Below are 18,743 nucleotides of genomic sequence, written 5' to 3'. Positions count from 1 at the left end.
ATTTTTTGTATTGGCCTCTGGAAGCTCTGGGGGCTCATCAAAAAATTAAAGAATTGATGCCCCATGGTTTGTCTCTTTAAATAATCTGCAACTACAGAAAAATGTGTTTATCCTGCCAGAAATACACAAAACATGTGGTGCCTGTGCTGCAGTAAAATACAATATTTTTTATATTTTTTTTTAATTGGCCCACCCAGCAACAAATACCAGATACCTCTTCCAGGTCATCAGAAACGGGTGCATGCCCAGTTGTGAATGTATAATGCTGAAAAACAATGGATTATTGCACATAATTAAAATCAACTTCCTTATTGATGCAACTTCATAAATCCACGCAACAGGGGTACAGCAAGAGGAGTGAGACTTTTAATCTGTTTACTGCTTAAAATCATTTAATCATAGATGATATAATTAAGCACTTTTTTAGCCTGAAATGCCTTGCAAGTGCATTCTCTGTGATTGCATTACTAAAGGATACATTGTTGGCTGTTGCTGACTGGCATTGTTCATGGCATTATACAGTATATTACTACAATCCGCTCCATGGCTGAATGCAGAGGATGGAACCCAAGTTCTCATTGCTCCTAATGTTCAGCTGCCTATAAGCAGTTCAATTCCACACAGAATCTTTGTGCACTGCAAATGTATGCTTAGAATTCAGCTAGAAGGATGAAAAACTAGAAAATTAAGATCGTGGTGACAAACTGTCATGAAAGAAAAACAAATTTGGGTAAAGATACCAGCTTCCAGTGATTGTTGGGTTTTTAGCCAATGATGAATGATGAATAATTTGTGCTACCCAACTTCTCTGATTCAATAAACATATCCATCGGTAATAAAATATATATACAATAATGCAGTGCACCACTTTTAGCCCCTGTTCACACTAAATCTGACGCGAAAATATAACGTGACTTCACTTGAAAACTCACAATTTTAAAGCTGCATGTCAGTGCGACTTGTCTGACATCTGTGTGACATTCATACACAGATGTCTATGCAAGTCACACCTGAAATTGCTAAAAAGTGCAGGAACTTCTTTTTCAAATCGATGCGGCGCCACAAAGTCAGCACTGCACCAATTTGAGCAAATTATTTTGCCGACAATAGCGTGCAAATTGTCGTGCGATTTGGACCTGTCAAATTACATGGCAAGTCGCACCGGTATGAATGGGGGGGGCTTACAGTGATTTATGAAACTAATGACCGAGGGGAATCTACTAAAACTGCAGGAGCAGCTGCATGTAATAACCAATCTGCTTCTATCTTCAGCTTGTTCAGTTAAACCCTCCTATTTTTTACAGTCGAAGGTTGTTATCTTGCACATGTGATCATTTATGGCACCAGACATGTGATGACTTGACAGTTTGGTTGAGAGCACAAGTAATTGTGACAGTCGTCATTCACTGCATTTGAAGTGACACTTCATGTGTGCTGCTGGACAAATACAGATGTGCTGCACGGCACATCACACTAGTGGCCGAATAAAGGGTTAAAAGCGCCAACAAAGGGCCGTTGCCAAGGCGCTTCCCATTGATTTCAATGGGAAGAGGGGCTTTAGAAGCAGTGTATTCACCGCACCTAAAGTGCAGTGCCTCAGTGTGAAAGCACTCGGGCTTTCACACTGGGGTTGCAGAAGAGGCTTCTTTCAGGCTATTTTTAGCGCTAAAGCACCTGAAAAATATCCCAGTGTGAAAGGGGTCTTAAAAAAAAACTCCTGCAAGCAGCATCTTTGGAGCAGTTTATACACTGCTCCTGCCCAATGAAAAGAATGGGCATAACTGCCCGCAAAGCGCAGCTGCAGCAGCACTTTTCGGGTGGTTTTAACACTTTTTCGACCGCTAGCAGGGGTTAAAAGCACCCGGCTAGGGCTGAAAACCTCTGCAAAAACAGTAAAGCGCCGATTCCCCAGTATAAAAGGGGTCTAACACAGCAGGATAGGTAGGTTACAGCCTTATAAATGCAAAGCATGTTTGTGCTCTCCCCCTCCAGCCACAACAGTACATAAACATATTGCCCTTACTTGCTTTATGTAATCAATACTGAACTGTAGACATATGCCCATAATTATAGTATCTCGCAAAAGTGAGTACACCCCTGACATTTTTGTTAATATTTTATTCTAAATTTTCATGTGACAACACTGAAGAAATAACACTTTGCTACAATGTAAAGTAGTGAGTGTTCATCTTGTATAACTGTAAATTTGTTCTCCCCTCAAAATAAAACGACACACTAATTCATTAGGTTCTTACATCACTGTATTATGTTACCAAGTAGCTTTTTATACAAACCATGACCTATTTTTCTGCCTCTCAAATAACTGCTATGCATATTTTTCACAGATGTTCATTGTAAATTCTTGCCAATGTTCGTATAAACTGTATTGAGACGTATTTTTCAATAAACCATTTGTAAACCAAAAAATAAATAAAACAACACACAGCCATTCTTGTCTAAACCAAAAGTGAGCACATCCCTAGGTAATGAAATAGAGTGAAAAAGAACTACAGCGCTACTAACAAATAATCTCAAAGAAATCACACAAAAAATAACTAAATAATACAGCAGCAATCAAAAAACAGTGAACTAAACAAAATGATAAATGAATAAATACTGATGCGCTCGTATTAACTCATGTGCAATGTGAATCGTTCATATACAATCAAGCAAAAAACCAAGTGAGAACACTCCCCCAGGGGAGGAGCCTACAGTGACGGACCATCGGATGTCTATCCCGAGTGAGGAGTCCACTTAAACTGAGCGGCAACATACCCTTTCTATATTATAAGCGAGGATACGTGGGTGCACTAAGTGCAACCTTTATCCACATCTATATGGTACAATATTGCGCTATGTTTCCCTTCCTTTCCTCCTCTTTTGCATGTGACTGAATGAAACTGGAAACATCTGATCGCTGCTGGAGGTTGTTGTAACCTGATCACATTGAAGTGAGAGCTTGGCAATTAGGGAAGGAGCACTGCAGACTGACTGATTCAAATCATCAGGACTTTTTTCATGATCTACTCACATATATTAAGGCCCCTTTCAGACTGGGGCGGGAGCTGCGGTGGCGGTATAACGCCGCTAAAAATAGCGGCGCTATACCGCCGGAATTGCCGCGGGTATCAGCCGCTAGCGGTGCGGTATTAACCCCCGCTAGCGGGCGATAAAGAGTTAATATCGCCCGCAATGCGCCTCTATAGAGGCGCATTGCGGGCGGTATTGCCGCGGTTCCCATTGTTTTCAATGGGAAGGAGCGGTATACATGCCGCTCCTCTCACCGCTCCAAAGATGCTGCTGACAGGAGATTTTTTTGTCTCCCGCCAGCGCATCGCCTCAGTGTGAAAGCCCTCGGGCTTTCACATTGAGTCTGCAGTGCAGGAGTTTTTCAGGCGGGATAGCAGCGCTATTTTTAGCGCTTTACCGCCTGAAAAACTCCTCAATGTGAAAGGGGCCTAAGAGTTTTCTCACTAGGTTTTTTGCTTGATTGTATATGAACGATTTACATTGCACATGAGTTAATACGAGCGCATCAGTATTTATTCACATCCCTAGGTAAAACTGCCCAAATTGGGCCCAAAATGTCAATATTTTGTGTGGCCACCATTATTTTCCAGCACTGCCTTAACCCTCTTGGGCATGGAGTTCACCAGAGCTCCACAGGTTGTCACTGGAGTCCTCTTCCACTCCTCCATGATGAAATCACGGAGCTGGTGGATATTAGAGACCTTACGCTCATCCACCTTCCTTTTGAGGATGCCCCACAGATGCTCAATAGGGTTTAGGTCTGGACACATGCTTGGCCAGTCCATCACCTTTACCCTCAGCTTCTTTAGCAAGTCAGTGGTCATCTTGGAGGTGTGTTTGGGGTCCTTATCATGGTGGAATACTGCCCTGCGGCCCAGTCTCTGAAGGGAGGGGATCATGCTCTGCTTCAGTATGTCACAGTACATGTTGGCATTCATGGTCCCCTCAATGAACTGTAGCTCCCCAGTACCAGCAGCACTCATGCAGCCCCAGACCATGACACTCCCACCACCATGCTTGACTGTAGGCAAGACACACTGGTCTTTGTACGCCTCACCTGGTTTCCGCCACACACGCGTGACACCATATGAACCAAATAAGTTTATCTTGGTCTCATCGGACCACAGGACATGGTTCTAGTAATCTATGTTCTTAGTCTGCTTGTCTTCAGAAAACTGTTTGCAGGCTTTCTTGTGCATAATTTTTAGAAGAGATTTCCTTCTGGGATGACAGTCATGCAGACCAGTTTGATGCAGTGTGCAACGTATGGTCTGAGCACTGACAGGCTGACTCCCCCCCCCCCCCCAATGACTTCAGCAATCATACGTCTATTTGCCAAAGACAACCTCTGGATATGACACTGAGCACGTGCACTGATTTTCTTTGGTCAACCATGGCGAGGCCTGTTCTGAGTGGAACCTGTCCTGTTAAACTGCTGTATGGTCTTGGCCACTGTGCTGGTGGGAAATAGGAATCCAGCCTGAGAGAGTGAGCGCAATAATACCAAATGTAACATACCTGCTCCCCATTCACACCTGACACCTTGTAACACTAACGAGTCACATAACACCGGGGAGGGGAAATGGGTAATTGGGGCCTAATTTGGACATTTTCACTTAGGGGTTTACTGACTTTTGTTGCCAGCGATTTAGGCATTAATGGCTGTGTGTTGAGTTATTTTGAGGGGACAGCAAATTTACACTGTTATACAAGCTGTGCATTCACTACTTTACATTGTAGCAAAGTATCATTTTTTTTAGTGTTGTCACATGAAAATATATAATAAAATATTAACAAAAAATTGTAGGGTGTACTCACTTTTGTGAGATACTGTATATATTATTCACACCCTACTCTGCTGTAATTAAGTATTAGAAATATTGCTCCTCCTGCTGCTTTGAGATCTTTTTAACAGCAATCAGTGCTTGTTTGGTGTATGAGAACATCCCTAGCCGCACCACAGAAAGAGCCAGGACATGCTGTTCTACATCAGCATGTGGCACAGGTAAATGTCGGCATGAGAAAAAAAAAAAACATTATCTCCACATTATCCGTGCCCATACGTGCGGTCTCCACATCATCCGTGCCCATAAGTGCGGTCTCCACATCATCCATGCCCATAAGTGCGGTCTCCACATCATCCGTGCCCATTTCTCTGTCACCCAGCGATGTCTCGTAATGATCCCTGCTCTGCAGTGAGAGATGGCGGGTGGGGAGCAGAGGTGGAGGAGAGGAAACTACCTCCATGGGCGGTACACACCGGGGGTTGTGAGACCCCTCCAGGCACTACAGCAAGCAGGGACCGAAGTACAAGTCCCTGCTTGCTTTTAGGGAACTACTGGTGGGCAGTGACAAGACCGCTGGCTGAGGATACAGGAGGAAGGGCAGTCAGCGGTCTTACAAACATGAAATCACTGAGCAGTAACGTTTTTTCTTCAAGATCAGTAGGCTACTACAGAGGAACTACAGAGCTCAGAAGAACATGGATGGCATAGTCGGTGAAGGTAGATCAACAACAAAGACATGGTTTAAGTACTGTATGCATTCCTCAGGAAAGGTCCCTTCTATCACTACCTGCCACCTCCAAATCTCCAAATCCATTTTTCTGCTGCTGTGATCCGACTTCCTGTTAGAGGGTGACTACGTTCCTTCTCCATGGTCCTGCTGTAGAAGAATGTAACCACTCACGCTCATTTTTAAGGACAAGGGACTATTGACTATAGGATTTGTACCCATGACTGGATAATTTAGAATAAAAGCAAAGCTGCTACTGTCAGGTGTTCAGAAGGCGATCCTGCCACCACCTGAATGCCTTTCCTTTGTTTTTTCTGCCAAATTGCTGTTTATAATGGAGCTAATGCACTGCAACCACCAGCCAAGTATTTGGCTGGCTAATGCATTGTGGCTCCATTGACTAATAGTCGAGTTTGACAGGCGGTACTGCTGGCCATTAGCATGTCACGTTAAATTTGCCGCAACCCTGGCATGTGAACAGTCTCCTACAGTGTTTAGCCTTTAGGTGGGTGTGGTGAAAACAATAGCTTAAATGGTCCCCCCGTTTTTTTTTCCGTCTAACCCCCCCCACCTTTAGCAAATCGCAACAGGGGCGGCAGGAGAGAGAAGAGAAGAAATTACACTTTCTTTACCACAATCCCCAATCCAATACCACCCCCCCCCCCCCGCGCTTATCATCTTGCGGGCCCCAGTTCTCTGCTCCAGTAGGGTCCTGCCTAAAGCTGTGTAAGGGGCCCAAAATTTGTGATGGCTGCCCTGCCACTAACCATCAGAAGTCAAGAGTCCCCCACCCTCCCTTACATCACAGTGCACCCCTTTACCTCGTGCTGCTGGGAAGAAGCTGGGAAGCAGACAGTGCAAGGTCTGGAGGATTGCGAGAGGAGGTCTGGAGTCAGCTGAATGCTGAGACTATAGCTCCCAACTGTCCCTAATTTGGAGCAATGTGCCTCTGTCCCTCATTCCTCCTCATTTGTCCCTCATTTTGGTCTGATCTATATTGTTGTATATAAAATGCACTTTTTATCTATCAAATGTGTTTTCCAGTGCTAAACCTTTCATCTGATTTCTAAATTGCTGCATTTGTAAATTCCAATAGCCAACAACATAAAGGAATAGTAGTGGTAAAAAAAAGCACTTGTGGGTTTAACCAATCTTGTTTTTTGTACAATTCTCCTTTAAGGGAGTGTGACAAGGGGTATGTCGTATGCCTGCATACTTTTGTTGATAGGTGTCCCTCATTCCCCATCTCAAAAAGTTGGGAGGTATGGCTGAGACTAGGGAGGGGGTGCTGTGGCTTCAGGGTCTGTAGGAGGAGTTCTTTCCTCCTCTCTGCTGCCAACCACAGAGACAAGGTGGGGGCAGAGCCGCAAGTGCAGGAGAGGTGCGAGGGCCACATGAAATGGCCTGGTGGGCCGTGTGTTTGACATATGTGTTCTAAAAAATATGACTACATAGTCTCTTTTGTCTTTACATTCCCACAAACTTGTCTGAATCTATGAAACACCACTGTGTACTTGGACAACAAATTTGCTGCCACTACCACCTGTGTGTAAATGGGAAACTAAGCAGAGCAGCTTGATCTCTTTGTATGGAAAAAAGTCTATCAGTGCTTGTTTGTAAACCAATCCTCACTCCGGCTTTCTCTTCCTCCTCCTCCTCCTCCTCCTCCTCCTCCTCCTCCTCCTCCTCATTCAAAGCCATGCTGAAAGAATAAAATAATGAACACTGTGTAAAACCGAGTAAAATATTTTATTTTTCCAAGTAAAAAAATCACTCTCCACTCATGTGTATAAGCGCTTCCAATAACATTAATTGTATAGGCATCGATTCACGTAGAACCGCGTATCTTTGTGCGGGTGTAACGTATCCTATTTACGTTACGCCTCCGCAGCTCTGACAGGCAAGTGCCGTATTCTCAAACCAAAGTTGCGGCGGCGTAGCGTAAATAGGCCTGCGTAAGCCCGCCTAATTCAAATGTGGTAGATGTGGGCGTGTGTTATGTAAATTTTATGTGACCCCACATAAATGACGCTTTTTACGAACGGCGCATGCGCCGTCCGTAAAAGTATCCCAGTACGCATGCTCCAAATTAACCCGCAAGAAGCCAATGCTTTCAACGTGAACGTAAATGACGCCCAGCCCTATTCGCGAACGACTTACGCAAACGATGTAAAATTTTCAAAATTCGACGCGGGAACGACGTCCATACTTAACATTGGTACGCCTCATGTACGCCTCATATAGCAGGGGTAACTTTACGCCGGGAAAAGCCCAACGTAAACGGCGTATCTGTACTGCGTCGGCCGGGCGTACGTTCTTGAATTTGCGTATCTAGCTGATTTACATATTTCTAGGCGTAAATCAGCGTACACGCCCCTAGCGGCCAGCGTAAATATGCAGTTAAGATACGACGGCGTAAGAGACTTACGCCGGTCGGATCTTACACAAATCTATGCGTAACTGATTCTAAGAATCAGGCGCATTGATACGACGGCTCGGACTCAGAGTTACGTAACTCGTACGAGAATCCGGGCCATAATGTTTAATTATAAATGTAACCCCATCGGGTACCATTTTTCATCAGAACAAACATGGAGCAGCTCACAGAGGGGAATTTCCAAGCATGCCTGATGTGACTCCACCTCCCGATGTGTCTAAACCAGGGGTCTCCAAACTTTCTAAGCAAAGGGCCAATTTACTGTCCTTCAGGCTTTAGATGGGCCAGACTGTGCCCAGTGGGTGTAAACCCCCCCCCCCCCCCGGATTCAGTGTCCCATCTTTAGTTTCAATGGAAGAAATAGTGTCCCATTGTTGAGATCTATTTGAAGAACAGTGCCCAATTGTTGGTGTCAGTAGGAGGAATGGTGCCCCATCGTTGATGTCAGTTAGTGGAATAGTGCCCCAAGGGCCAGATAAAGACAAGCAAAGGGCCACATCCAGCCCACGGGCCACAGTTTGGAGACCACTGGTCTAAACCATGGTTTATAATGTTTCTTCCCATAAAATACTGTTTTCAGTATTGCATCCCAGTGCTGCTGTGCCCCACTCTCTTTCAGCCTCTTCTTGCATTGGCTGTACACCATTGCTCTGGACTGGCTTCCTGACTGTGATGGACTCATTCCATAGTAACGTGTGTCAGCGCAGCAGGTTGTAGTGTCTCCCAGAGGTGCATATAAGATGGTATTGAAAGAACACAACTGGGAGCCAGTTGTCACCGCATACATGCCAACTAGGGGTGCAACCGATCGTCACCGATCCGTGATTCAAACGGGTCACCCTGTTCGGATCGGCACACCACGCGCTCCGCGGAGCGCTCCGGAGCCTCGGCCGTAGGAAAGTCCCTGGCTTAGGCCTAGCTCCGGAGCGGTGGCCATCTTGCTCCACCCCCGTGTGCTTGTCAGAGCACAGCGTGACACGCCTCCCCGCCTCAGCGCGCTCACTACAGACCCGGAACTGCCTGCAGACATGTGGAGACAGCATCGGTGAGCTCTGCACCTGCAGGTAGGAGCTACACCATCACCTGGGGAGCATGTCTGTGCACCAGGGTGGAGGGGGGTGACGCCAGGGTGGAGGGGGGTGACGCCGGAGTAATAATAGTGATTAGGTGGGTGTAACAAGATTTGGCTTTTTTTTTTTTTTTTGCTGATCCGAAAATGATCCGATCCGTGACTCCTGATCCGAGGATCGATCCGATCCGTGATTTTTTTGATCCGTTGCACCCCTAATGCCAACTGTCCCAGATTTGCCAGGACGATCCCGTATCTTGGCCCCCCTGTCCTACTGAGACTGTGTCCTGGGATCACAGCATCAACCTAATCTGAGTTACTGCACATGCACATTAATTGATGGTTTGGATCTACAAGTGGGCAATTCCAACATTATTGGAGGTAGGGTCTGGGTGGGACCAACCTGTAAAGTGGGTGTGGTGGGCAGTTCCATCATATTTAGAGACAGGATCACAGCAGGACTATTGCAAAAAATGAGCATGGTTTGGACACACCCACCCTGAAAGTGGGCCGGTGAAATGCTGGCTGTGGGCGGGGCTAGCTGTTACCTGGTATCTAGGATTATAATGTCAGTTATGTAGGCATATGACACCTCCTGCCACGCCCCCTTAAAGGAGAATTATACCCAAAAAAATACTAGTTAACCACTTCCGTACCGTAGGACGTCATATGACATCCTGGACTTTAGTGGGGGATATCCGAATGATGCCTGCAACTACAGGCGTCAATCAGATATCCTTCTTTTCAGGCAGCAGATGATCGTTCTTATAGGTGGCGGGAGGGGACATCCCCCCTCCCGCTGCCACTCAGTGCTTCTCCGGGCTCTCCCATGCCATTGGAGGCCCGGAGAGCGAATCTGCCGCCAGATATAGAGCATAGAGATTTCTCTATGACCGTCGGAGTCCCGGGCGCGACGTTATGACGTTACGCCCGGGTACCCCAGAAGTAAACAAAGCTGCAATCGCGACTGAAAGCATGAGATCAGTGAATTTTTTTTTTTTTCGATCTCATGCTTACCAGCCTGGAGGAGAGATGTGGGGTCTTATTGACCCCGAATCTCTCCATAAAGAGGACCTGTCACACACTATTCCTATTACAAGGGATGTGTACATTCCTTGTAATAGGAATAAAAGTGATCAAAATATATATTTTTTTTTTAAAAAGTGTAAAAAAAAAAAAAAAGTAAAATAAAAAATATTAAAAATTTAAAATTAAAACGCCCCTGTCCCCAGTAGCTCGCGATCAGAAGTGAACACGCACATAAGTCCCGCCCACATATGTAAACGCCGTTCAAACCACACATGTGAGGTATCGTCGCGTGCATTAGAGCGAGAGCAATAATTCTAGCACTAGACCTCCTCTGTAACTCTAAACGGGTAACCTGTAAAAAAAATTAAAGCGTCGCCTATGGAGATTTTTTAGTACCGAAGTTTGACGCCATTCCATAAGTGTGCGCAATATTAAAGTGTGACAAGTTAGGTATCTATTTACTCGGCATAATATCCTCTTTGACATTATACAAAAAAATTGGGCCAACTTTACTGTTTTGTGATATTTTAGTTCATTAAACCGTTTAAAAAAAGAAAAAAGGCGTTTGAAAAATTATTGTACAAATACCGTGCGAGATAAAAAGCTGCAATGACCGCCACTTTATTCCCTAGGGCAGGGGTCCTCAAACTATGGCCCTACAGTTGTTCAGGAACTACAATTCCCATCATGCCTAGTCATGTCAAAGAATGTCGGAGTCTTGCAATGCCTCATGGGATGTGTAGTTCCGCAACAGCTGGAGGGCCGTAGTTTGAAGATCCCTGCCCTAGGGTGTCTGCTAAAAAAAATATATATATAATGTTTGGAGGTTCTAAGTAATTTTCTAGCAAAAAAAATATGATTTTTACATGAAGGAGAGAAGTGCCAGAACAGGCGCGGTATGGAATTGGTTAAACCCATAAGTGCCTTTTTTCCACTACTAGTCCTTTATACTGGCTTTTGACAATTACAAATGCGGCAATTTAGAAATTGGATGAAATGTTTAGCACGGAGAAACACTGTTTGAAAGATAAAAAATGCATTTTATATACAACTATATAGATCAGACCAAAACGAGGGACAAACGAGGAGAAAAAGAGGGACATTTTTTCAAATCAGGGGCCGTGCCTCGAAATCAGGGGCCGTGCCTCGAAATCAGGGGCCGTGCCTCGAAATCAGGGACAGTGCCTCGAAATCAGGGACAGTTGGGAGCTATGGTTTTAGTGATCGGATAACATACAGTATGTAATCCACAGTACCAGGAGCAATTCCCTCCGTAGCCACTGGGTGGAGCAAGTTTTTTTCTCAAGGCTCCCTACAGAGCGCCTTCTCTGTTCTCTATGGTTCCGCATCACTAACCTCTGCTCTGCGCCTTCCGGTTTCCTCTTTCTCAGCCGCCATTGTGGTGACAGGGACTGCCCGCCTCAGGATGGTGAGTGAATCTGGTGTAATCCTCGGTAGTGGTGCGGAATGTTGTTATGGATAGTGTGGTTTAGGAATGAAGAGACAGTGAGCGGCCGGGTGATGTGAATATGGAGTGCGGTACCGCAGTGATGTCCCGGCAGGAGCCGCTGTCCTCGGTGGATGCTGAACGCTGGTTGATATCATGGCTGCGCTGTGTGTGGTCCAGCTAATGTATCTCCCCCCCCATATCACCGTCTCTCTCGCTATGGAGCATTCGTTGGTCTCATAGTCTTCCTATTGGGGGGGTGTCTGTGTACAGCACGGAGATCCATCTATAACATGAGAAGCCTCTGAACAGATCTAGGCCTCCTTTACCTGTAGTGTGCTTGGTGACTGTATAGTATATTGAGTCATGTCCCTGAAGGTGTAAGGAGGGGGTGGGGGGCCTAATACAGGTAGGTGTGTGTGTGTGTCCAGTATTGACATCTGCTTCTCGCAGCTTTGTGCACAGCCCGATCCTCCCTCTAAGGAAGTTTCAGTGTTCACCCTGCAGTCTGTAAAGTTTCCTTTTAGGGCCTTTGTATGATACTTGCTGGTGTGTGTGTTTTGTAGAAATGAATGTCAATGCTTTGCATGGGATGCCTCTTGTGTTAAAAAAATAAATAAAAATAGTATCTGCTTTATGCAGTGGTTTTGCACAGAGTAGCCCTGATCCTCCTGTGTTCTGCCATCTTGCTATGCCCCGCACTCATCCACAGTGAGAAGGTGGCAAGCGAACATCTTGTTACACCCACCAGTCTTAAATGTTACTTATTTTTAACAGTAAACTGAGCTTATCCAGTGAAATACAGTATTAAAAATGTTTTGGCTGATTAGATGTTGAATTTTAAAATTCAACATCTAAACAGTTGGATTTTTAAATAGTGTATGTCACTAAATAAGCTCAGATTTACTGTTCAACTGAAATGCATGACTCTGGTGGGTGTAACAAGGTGTCTGCTGCCTTCTCACTGTAAATGAGTGCTGGGTGTAGCAAGATGGCGGCGCAGGAATGTTGCGTTATAAAATCTGACAAAACACCGGAACTCCTGGCTCCTCTTCAGCCAGTGCCCCCAATAGCGAGCTGCTTGCTCTTGGGGCACTGGTGTGTGCTTGCTCCTGAGCCCCACCCCTGCTCTCTCCTCACTGGCTGTGATTGACAGTGGCGGGAGCCAATGGCTCCCGCCGCTGTCTCAACCAATGCAAAATCAAGGAAAAACTTAGCTCTTGTGCACATATTTGAGAGGGAGCTCAGGTAAGTATAAGGGGGGAGGGGTTTGCACACAGGTAAAAAAACAAACGTTAAAACTGGTTTAAAGGCATAGTTTAGCTTTTGGAGCATGTTACATCTTACACCCGTCTTTAGAGTGTGATGTGCTCCAGCAGTCCCATTTACACACTATGTGCCCCCCCCCCATCGCCAGTGGCCTCATGTAATTAAAATATATACACACACACTTTTTTTAATCTATGCCTTAACGGTCACCAGGACAAGAGTGTGAGGACACAGCGGTAAAAACGTTAAGGTTTCTAACCTTTCTACAGTTAGAAACAGAATGTCTAATCTTTATGTAAACTTAAAATGTTACATGAAAGGCCCCCGGTACTCTGATAGATGGAACAATGGGGGTTATTAACTAAAGGCAAATCCACTTTGCACTACAAGTGCAAAGTGCAGTTTCAAGCACAGTCGCTGTAGATCTGAGGGGGACATGCAAGGAAAATTAAACAGCATTTTTAGCTTGCACACCCATTGGATGATAACATCAGCAGAGCTTCCCCCCTGATTTCAGGTCTTCCCCCTCAGATCTAGTGACTGCACTTCCAAGTACACTTGTAGTGCAAAGTGGATTTGCCTTTTAAAAAATAACCCCCAATGTCTGAAACTTTATAGAGAAATTTGTCTAAAGCTGACAAAGTTCCAAATAACTTGCAGCCGGTACAATTCTACTTTTCGTCCCTAAACTGAGGTGGATAATTATGGATATACATTGATTTTGATTATTTTCTTAAGGATTCTAAAGATTTTTTCAGATTGTAATGTGTTGTCAGTTTAGCTTCTGCATCATGTTGCCATAGCACTAATATTTTTGTTTTACCTCTGTCCCCACAGTCGTCCCACAAGACCTTCAGAATTAAGAGGTTTCTCGCCAAGAAGCAGAAACAGAACAGACCAATCCCACAGTGGATCAGAATGAAAACTGGCAATAAGATCAGGTATGTGTGGACACTTCCAGATATAAAAGGATAAGTATTTGGGGTTTAACATGCTCCTGCCCCTCTCACCCTGATCACCTTCCCTGTTACAGCATTTGGGGCACCTTCTTGCCTGCAGCTGTTTCAAATTTTAAAATGGGCTCCTCCCACAACTACATCATTCATTCACAGCGATTTGTGAATGAGTAAACTACAAGTCCCATCTGACGCATTGGCAGATGGACTTTTAGTTCTCAATGAATTAAGAGTACACTGATCAGCATGGTTGTATTTCAGTCACTCTCCCTCCAGCTTTCTAACTGAAAGCCCTTATAGAGGTACAGGCAGAAAGCTGGAGGTAGAGGGCACAAGAGCCTGACATTGCCCTTGTGATTCTCCGATCACAGCTGAAATTATTTGTAGGCTCCTGTTGGAAAAAATATTTTTTTCTGCAAAATGTGCATTTTTGTTTTTTCCTAAAAGGTGAACTTTAAAACCATAGCTCCATCCAAATATCTGATGGAGGTTCTGACCGGTCTCCACTCAAATAATAAAAAGTTTATCGCTGCTGCAGATTTCTCATGGTAGGGAAGGAACTGTTGGAGTGCAGAAGTGAGTGTTGTGTTCTCAAAAATGGACAAGTCAAAAGAATCTGACAGATGTTCTAACTAGCGTTGCAACGATGGCGTTATCAGTGCCAATGCTAATCATTTACATGAGTACTTATACTCGTGCTAATGCTCTGGTACTAAAACTGTTACCTTCAGACTGGGTTCACATGGAGAGAGCTGCAAGAGGACGTCACTTGTAGATACAAGGTGTAGTAATAACTGTATGGTATAGTGAGCTCCATAATGGTCAAGGTGGAGTATTAAAGTGTCTTAGACCAGTTCTGTGTTAACTGGTGCCATTGCCCATAGCACCCATTTATCGTCTTGTCTTATTTATTTTTTTTGCCACACAGCTTGCTTACATTTTGAAAATGTATTGGCTGTACTGTAGTTGAGGTCAAGATTGTCTCAGACACTTTTAAACTCCCTTAGTGTTGTGGTTTGTCACAAGATCCTATTTAAAAAAAAAAAAAAACTTTTTGTAGATAAATGGGGGGGTAAGTTCCTTTTCCATCTGACACCTGTGTGCCATGTTATAGACTGTGTGTAGATGTTTCAAACCAACAATGTACACAAATGGTCTCCAAAGAAGTGCATTGTACTGCAAATACTAGCGAGGGATTTGTTACCAAGAGTTGTGCGGGAATGAAGTGTGAGTTACCAAGATATCCCTGTATATGGAATGTAGATTTTGTAGCTGAGCTGTTAGATTTTATCACACTGCAATAGGGAAAAATAAAGTGTGTCTTTATTCTGAAGTTTTCTGGATGTCATTTGTGGGGCCATTTGCATGTTTGTCGTTGCCAAGGCACTTCACATTATCTTGCATTTACTGTAAGTGGAAGTTGTTTTGTAGTAGAGCTTTGTACTGGTGTCTTGTGACTGACCCCCAATGTAGTGATTAGAGCAGTCGGATCACTGTAAAATTTGAATCGGCGTTCGTGTGTTGGATGAGTTTCATATTCCAGAAGAAATTGTTATCATTCAGTGAGTGTGCGTATGCAGTGTATTTTGCCTGAAGATGGTGCAGCTCTGTAGTACAATCCAGAAGGTGGTTTGTCAAGTGTTAGAAAAATGGTAGTAACCCTTTTTTTTTTTTTTTTTTTTTAATTATGACTATTAGGGACCCTGTCGGCATGTAAAATGACTCCCAAATCTTTATGTAAAACATTTATCCTTGCTTTTCTAGCTGACCACGTCTCAGAGTGGCATTTTGTGATTTTGGATGGGGGAAGTGTTTACTCTTTTTTGCAGGGGATTATTTTTGGCCATCTTGAGATGGTTTACATGGGTCACTATAAGCTAGCGGTGCTCAGATTTCAAAGAATAGTCAGATATGCAGACATGGGTCTTATGGCCCATACACACTAAGTAAATCGTGCAAAAAATACTGCTTTTTGAAATGATCGTATGGTAATCATGCATAACAATGATAATTAGTACACCGCTTTCAAGAGCTGATCATGACAATTCATGTAAAATTATCCAATGGAACAAGCACAAAATATTTTCTTGTACAGTTGTCTGAAAATACAATATGAATACACAACACATTACTTCCAAATTCTTATTCTGTCCAAGAATTTTTGTAACTTTTTAGTAAACTCCATTTTCAGTACAAGACTAGCATGCCAAAAAAAATTGTCTAATCTCATTGTGTACCAGGCAGTACTCTGCTGACTGCCAGGTCAGCCAAGCCTTCTTTATATTTTTTTTTATTTTTTTTTATTGCTGTTAGTAAGGGGAGAGTGATTGCTAAACGGGCAAATGTGATTGGAGCAGGTCTACTAAGCTATTCACTTTCTAGCCTGATGGTGATTCTGGCAGAGAGCCAAAGCTATGGGAGTGCCTCATCTCCCCAAAAATTAGATTTCAGCATCTCCTGTTATTTCTGTGAAAAGCTTTCATTTGATTATAATGTCTGAAATGCATGTTTAAGTTATTGTCGGTATATTGAATCTTTTAGCCAGAACAATGGGTTATAGGCATTTATCTGTTCTTGCTGGACTTTTCAGTCTGTCTCAATTTTCCCTTAAGCCTCATACACAAGATCAGATTTCCATCGGACAAAGCGTAGGACTTTTGTCTGAAAGTTGTTGGCCATGAACTTGTATTTAATACAAATGGCAAAGAATTTTTGGCCAACAGACATGAAACTACGTGTTTTTTTCCAGCTCTTTAGCACCTCCCTTTGGGAAACTTCTGCTAATGTTGTGTTTTGGTTAGCATTGCTTCTGAGCATGCCTGTTTGTACTTTGGATTTTTATCCAAAGGACTTCTGTACCCGCGTCCGGATAATCTGACAATTGTCCGCTGGAGCATACAAAGGGTCGGATTTTCTGACGGCAGCCTGCCATCACACAATTCCTGTTGGAAAAATCTGATTGCGTGTACAGGGCTTAAGACCATTTTTATTTTATTTTTTTTCCTTTTAAGAACTAAGATCTGTGTATTGACTTATTCCAGTGTGTTGTTTTCATACTTGCTTTTTTGTATGCATTTAGCATATACCTTGGCTTTTAGACATAATTAGCATCATACAGTTTGTATTACTAGAGCAAAAGCAGGTTGCAATTACAGTGCTTTCTCTTAATGGAAGTGCTGTCATTATCCTGCTGATAGTAAAGATGTCAGCTTGTCTGTTTTCGGCTTCATGTGTATGGAAACATTCAGCATTGACAACTACAGTTTGTGTGTGGTGTTTTTTGTGTGTGTGTGTGTGTGTGTGTGTGTGTGTGTATATATATATATATATATTTTTTTCCTCCAGTATAAATTTGCTGCATGAACCATTTAATTACACCTACTTTTCTTTTTATAGGTACAACTCCAAGAGAAGACACTGGAGAAGGACCAAGCTTGGCTTGTAAGAAGCTGAGGACATGGAAGCTTGACATCCTGCGGGTTACTTGCCAAGACCTGATCAACACCTTATACAGTTATTTTGTAGCAGTATCTGCTGTTTCCACTGCAAATAAACCCAAGATCTGCACTTTGTCTCTTTTCTTCTTTTTCTTGTCCCAAATAGTAAAAATAATAGTAAAGGTCTTCAGACAATCGTACTGGTTACAGTTGTTTATGAATTATATAATAGAAGCAGGTAGATACTGCATATAAATAATATACACAGCTTGCAGAAAGCAACAAGATCGACAGGTATTTGTACTTGCTGAAAAATGAATGCAGTCACCACATAACTGCTAATCAGTGTTTTACGTTTAGTGTGGCTCTGTCCACACAACTGCATCATCCAAACCACAGGATCTGTGAATGGGAGGATGGCCCATCTGCCTCAACACAAGTGAGGTGATGTCACTGCCTTCTTACCCCCTCCAGCCCCATAAAAAAAACCTGGGGATGGGATATAAACATTGCAAGGGCCTATACATTGCAAAACTGAGGGTTTAAATGCAATAAATTGGGGCTGCAACTAACAATAATTTTCATAATCGATCAGTTGGCTGATTAATTGTTTTGATTTAATTACCAAAAGTGTGGTGGATAATTTAGTTAATATGTAAAGTTTATAAAAAGGCAATTTATTCTTTAAATATTGCTATGCAGTTGTAAATATAAATCAATTCTATGGTTGGAAAGCAAAATCTCTAATCCACTCTGAGAATAATTGACAGATATACTATTAGAGGGTGAATCTGGCAGGTATCATTATTAGAAATGATAGAAAACTTCTTGATCAAAGGAATTTTCAGGCAGTGTATGTGGTTTTCATTCAGAAATGACATTCATTTTAAAACTGAATGCAAGAGAACTTCAAAATTATTTCATTCAGTGAATGTACAAAGATTTTTCGTATTAATCTCCTCTGCAAATTGATCCGTGTGGCCAGCATTAAGGCTCAGTACACACCTATGCAGTTTGCTTTTGATCTGTTTCTGCAGTGTGTTTTGCTGTTATTGCGCACGTGGTTTTGCGCGTTTGCAATTTTTTTTTTTTTTTTTTGGACAATTTGTTAGGCAGATTAAAAAGCACAAATTGCTGCAAAAACGCATTACATGATTTTTCTGCAGCTTCTCCATTGAAGTATATTGAACCCGAAAAAGCACTGTTTTATGTTAAAGTCCTTGACCCTTTCCAAATAATGCAGTAGCTGAAAAAAGCAGATGTGAATGTGTCCCATAGGAAACCATGGTAAATGAACTGTAGTGCATTTCTGCAAATAATGCATAGTGTGAACCAGGCCTAAGACATTTAGTAACATAATGGGGTTAAAAAAAATAAAATTGGCCCTTTATAGTACAAAGAGAGAATAATTGCTACTGTAAGGGGTTAATTTTTTTACTGTGAAACGGTGAAAATAATATTTACAGTAGTGATTATTTGCTCTTCTACTATAAAGTGCTAATTTTAGTTTTTTATTACCCTATTAAGTTGCTGGCCAATAATTGATTTGTTGTTT

General features: G+C 43.0%; 1 protein-coding gene and 1 non-coding gene across 2 annotated transcripts; both read left to right on the top strand.

Annotated features, from left to right (window-relative positions):
• Positions 1–5,512: 5,512 nt before the first annotated feature.
• Positions 5,513–17,323, top strand: RPL39 (ribosomal protein L39). Its single transcript, XM_040325248.1, has 4 exons — positions 5,513–5,534; positions 11,333–11,508; positions 13,633–13,736; positions 17,148–17,323. The coding sequence occupies exons 1-4, from the start codon at positions 5,513–5,515 to the stop codon at positions 17,194–17,196; spliced, it is 351 nt and encodes a 116-aa protein (XP_040181182.1). The 3' UTR covers positions 17,197–17,323.
• On the top strand, positions 16,887–17,016 carry LOC120914811. The gene has a single exon (XR_005743817.1). It is a non-coding gene; the product is annotated as a small nucleolar RNA SNORA69 (small nucleolar RNA).
• Positions 17,324–18,743: the final 1,420 nt, after the last annotated feature.

Source organism: Rana temporaria, chromosome 9 (genome assembly GCF_905171775.1).
Source record: "Rana temporaria chromosome 9, aRanTem1.1, whole genome shotgun sequence".
NCBI lineage: Eukaryota > Metazoa > Chordata > Amphibia > Anura > Ranidae > Rana > Rana temporaria.
Note: the sequence above shows the minus strand (reverse complement) of the source record. Positions and strands in the feature narration are given on the sequence as shown.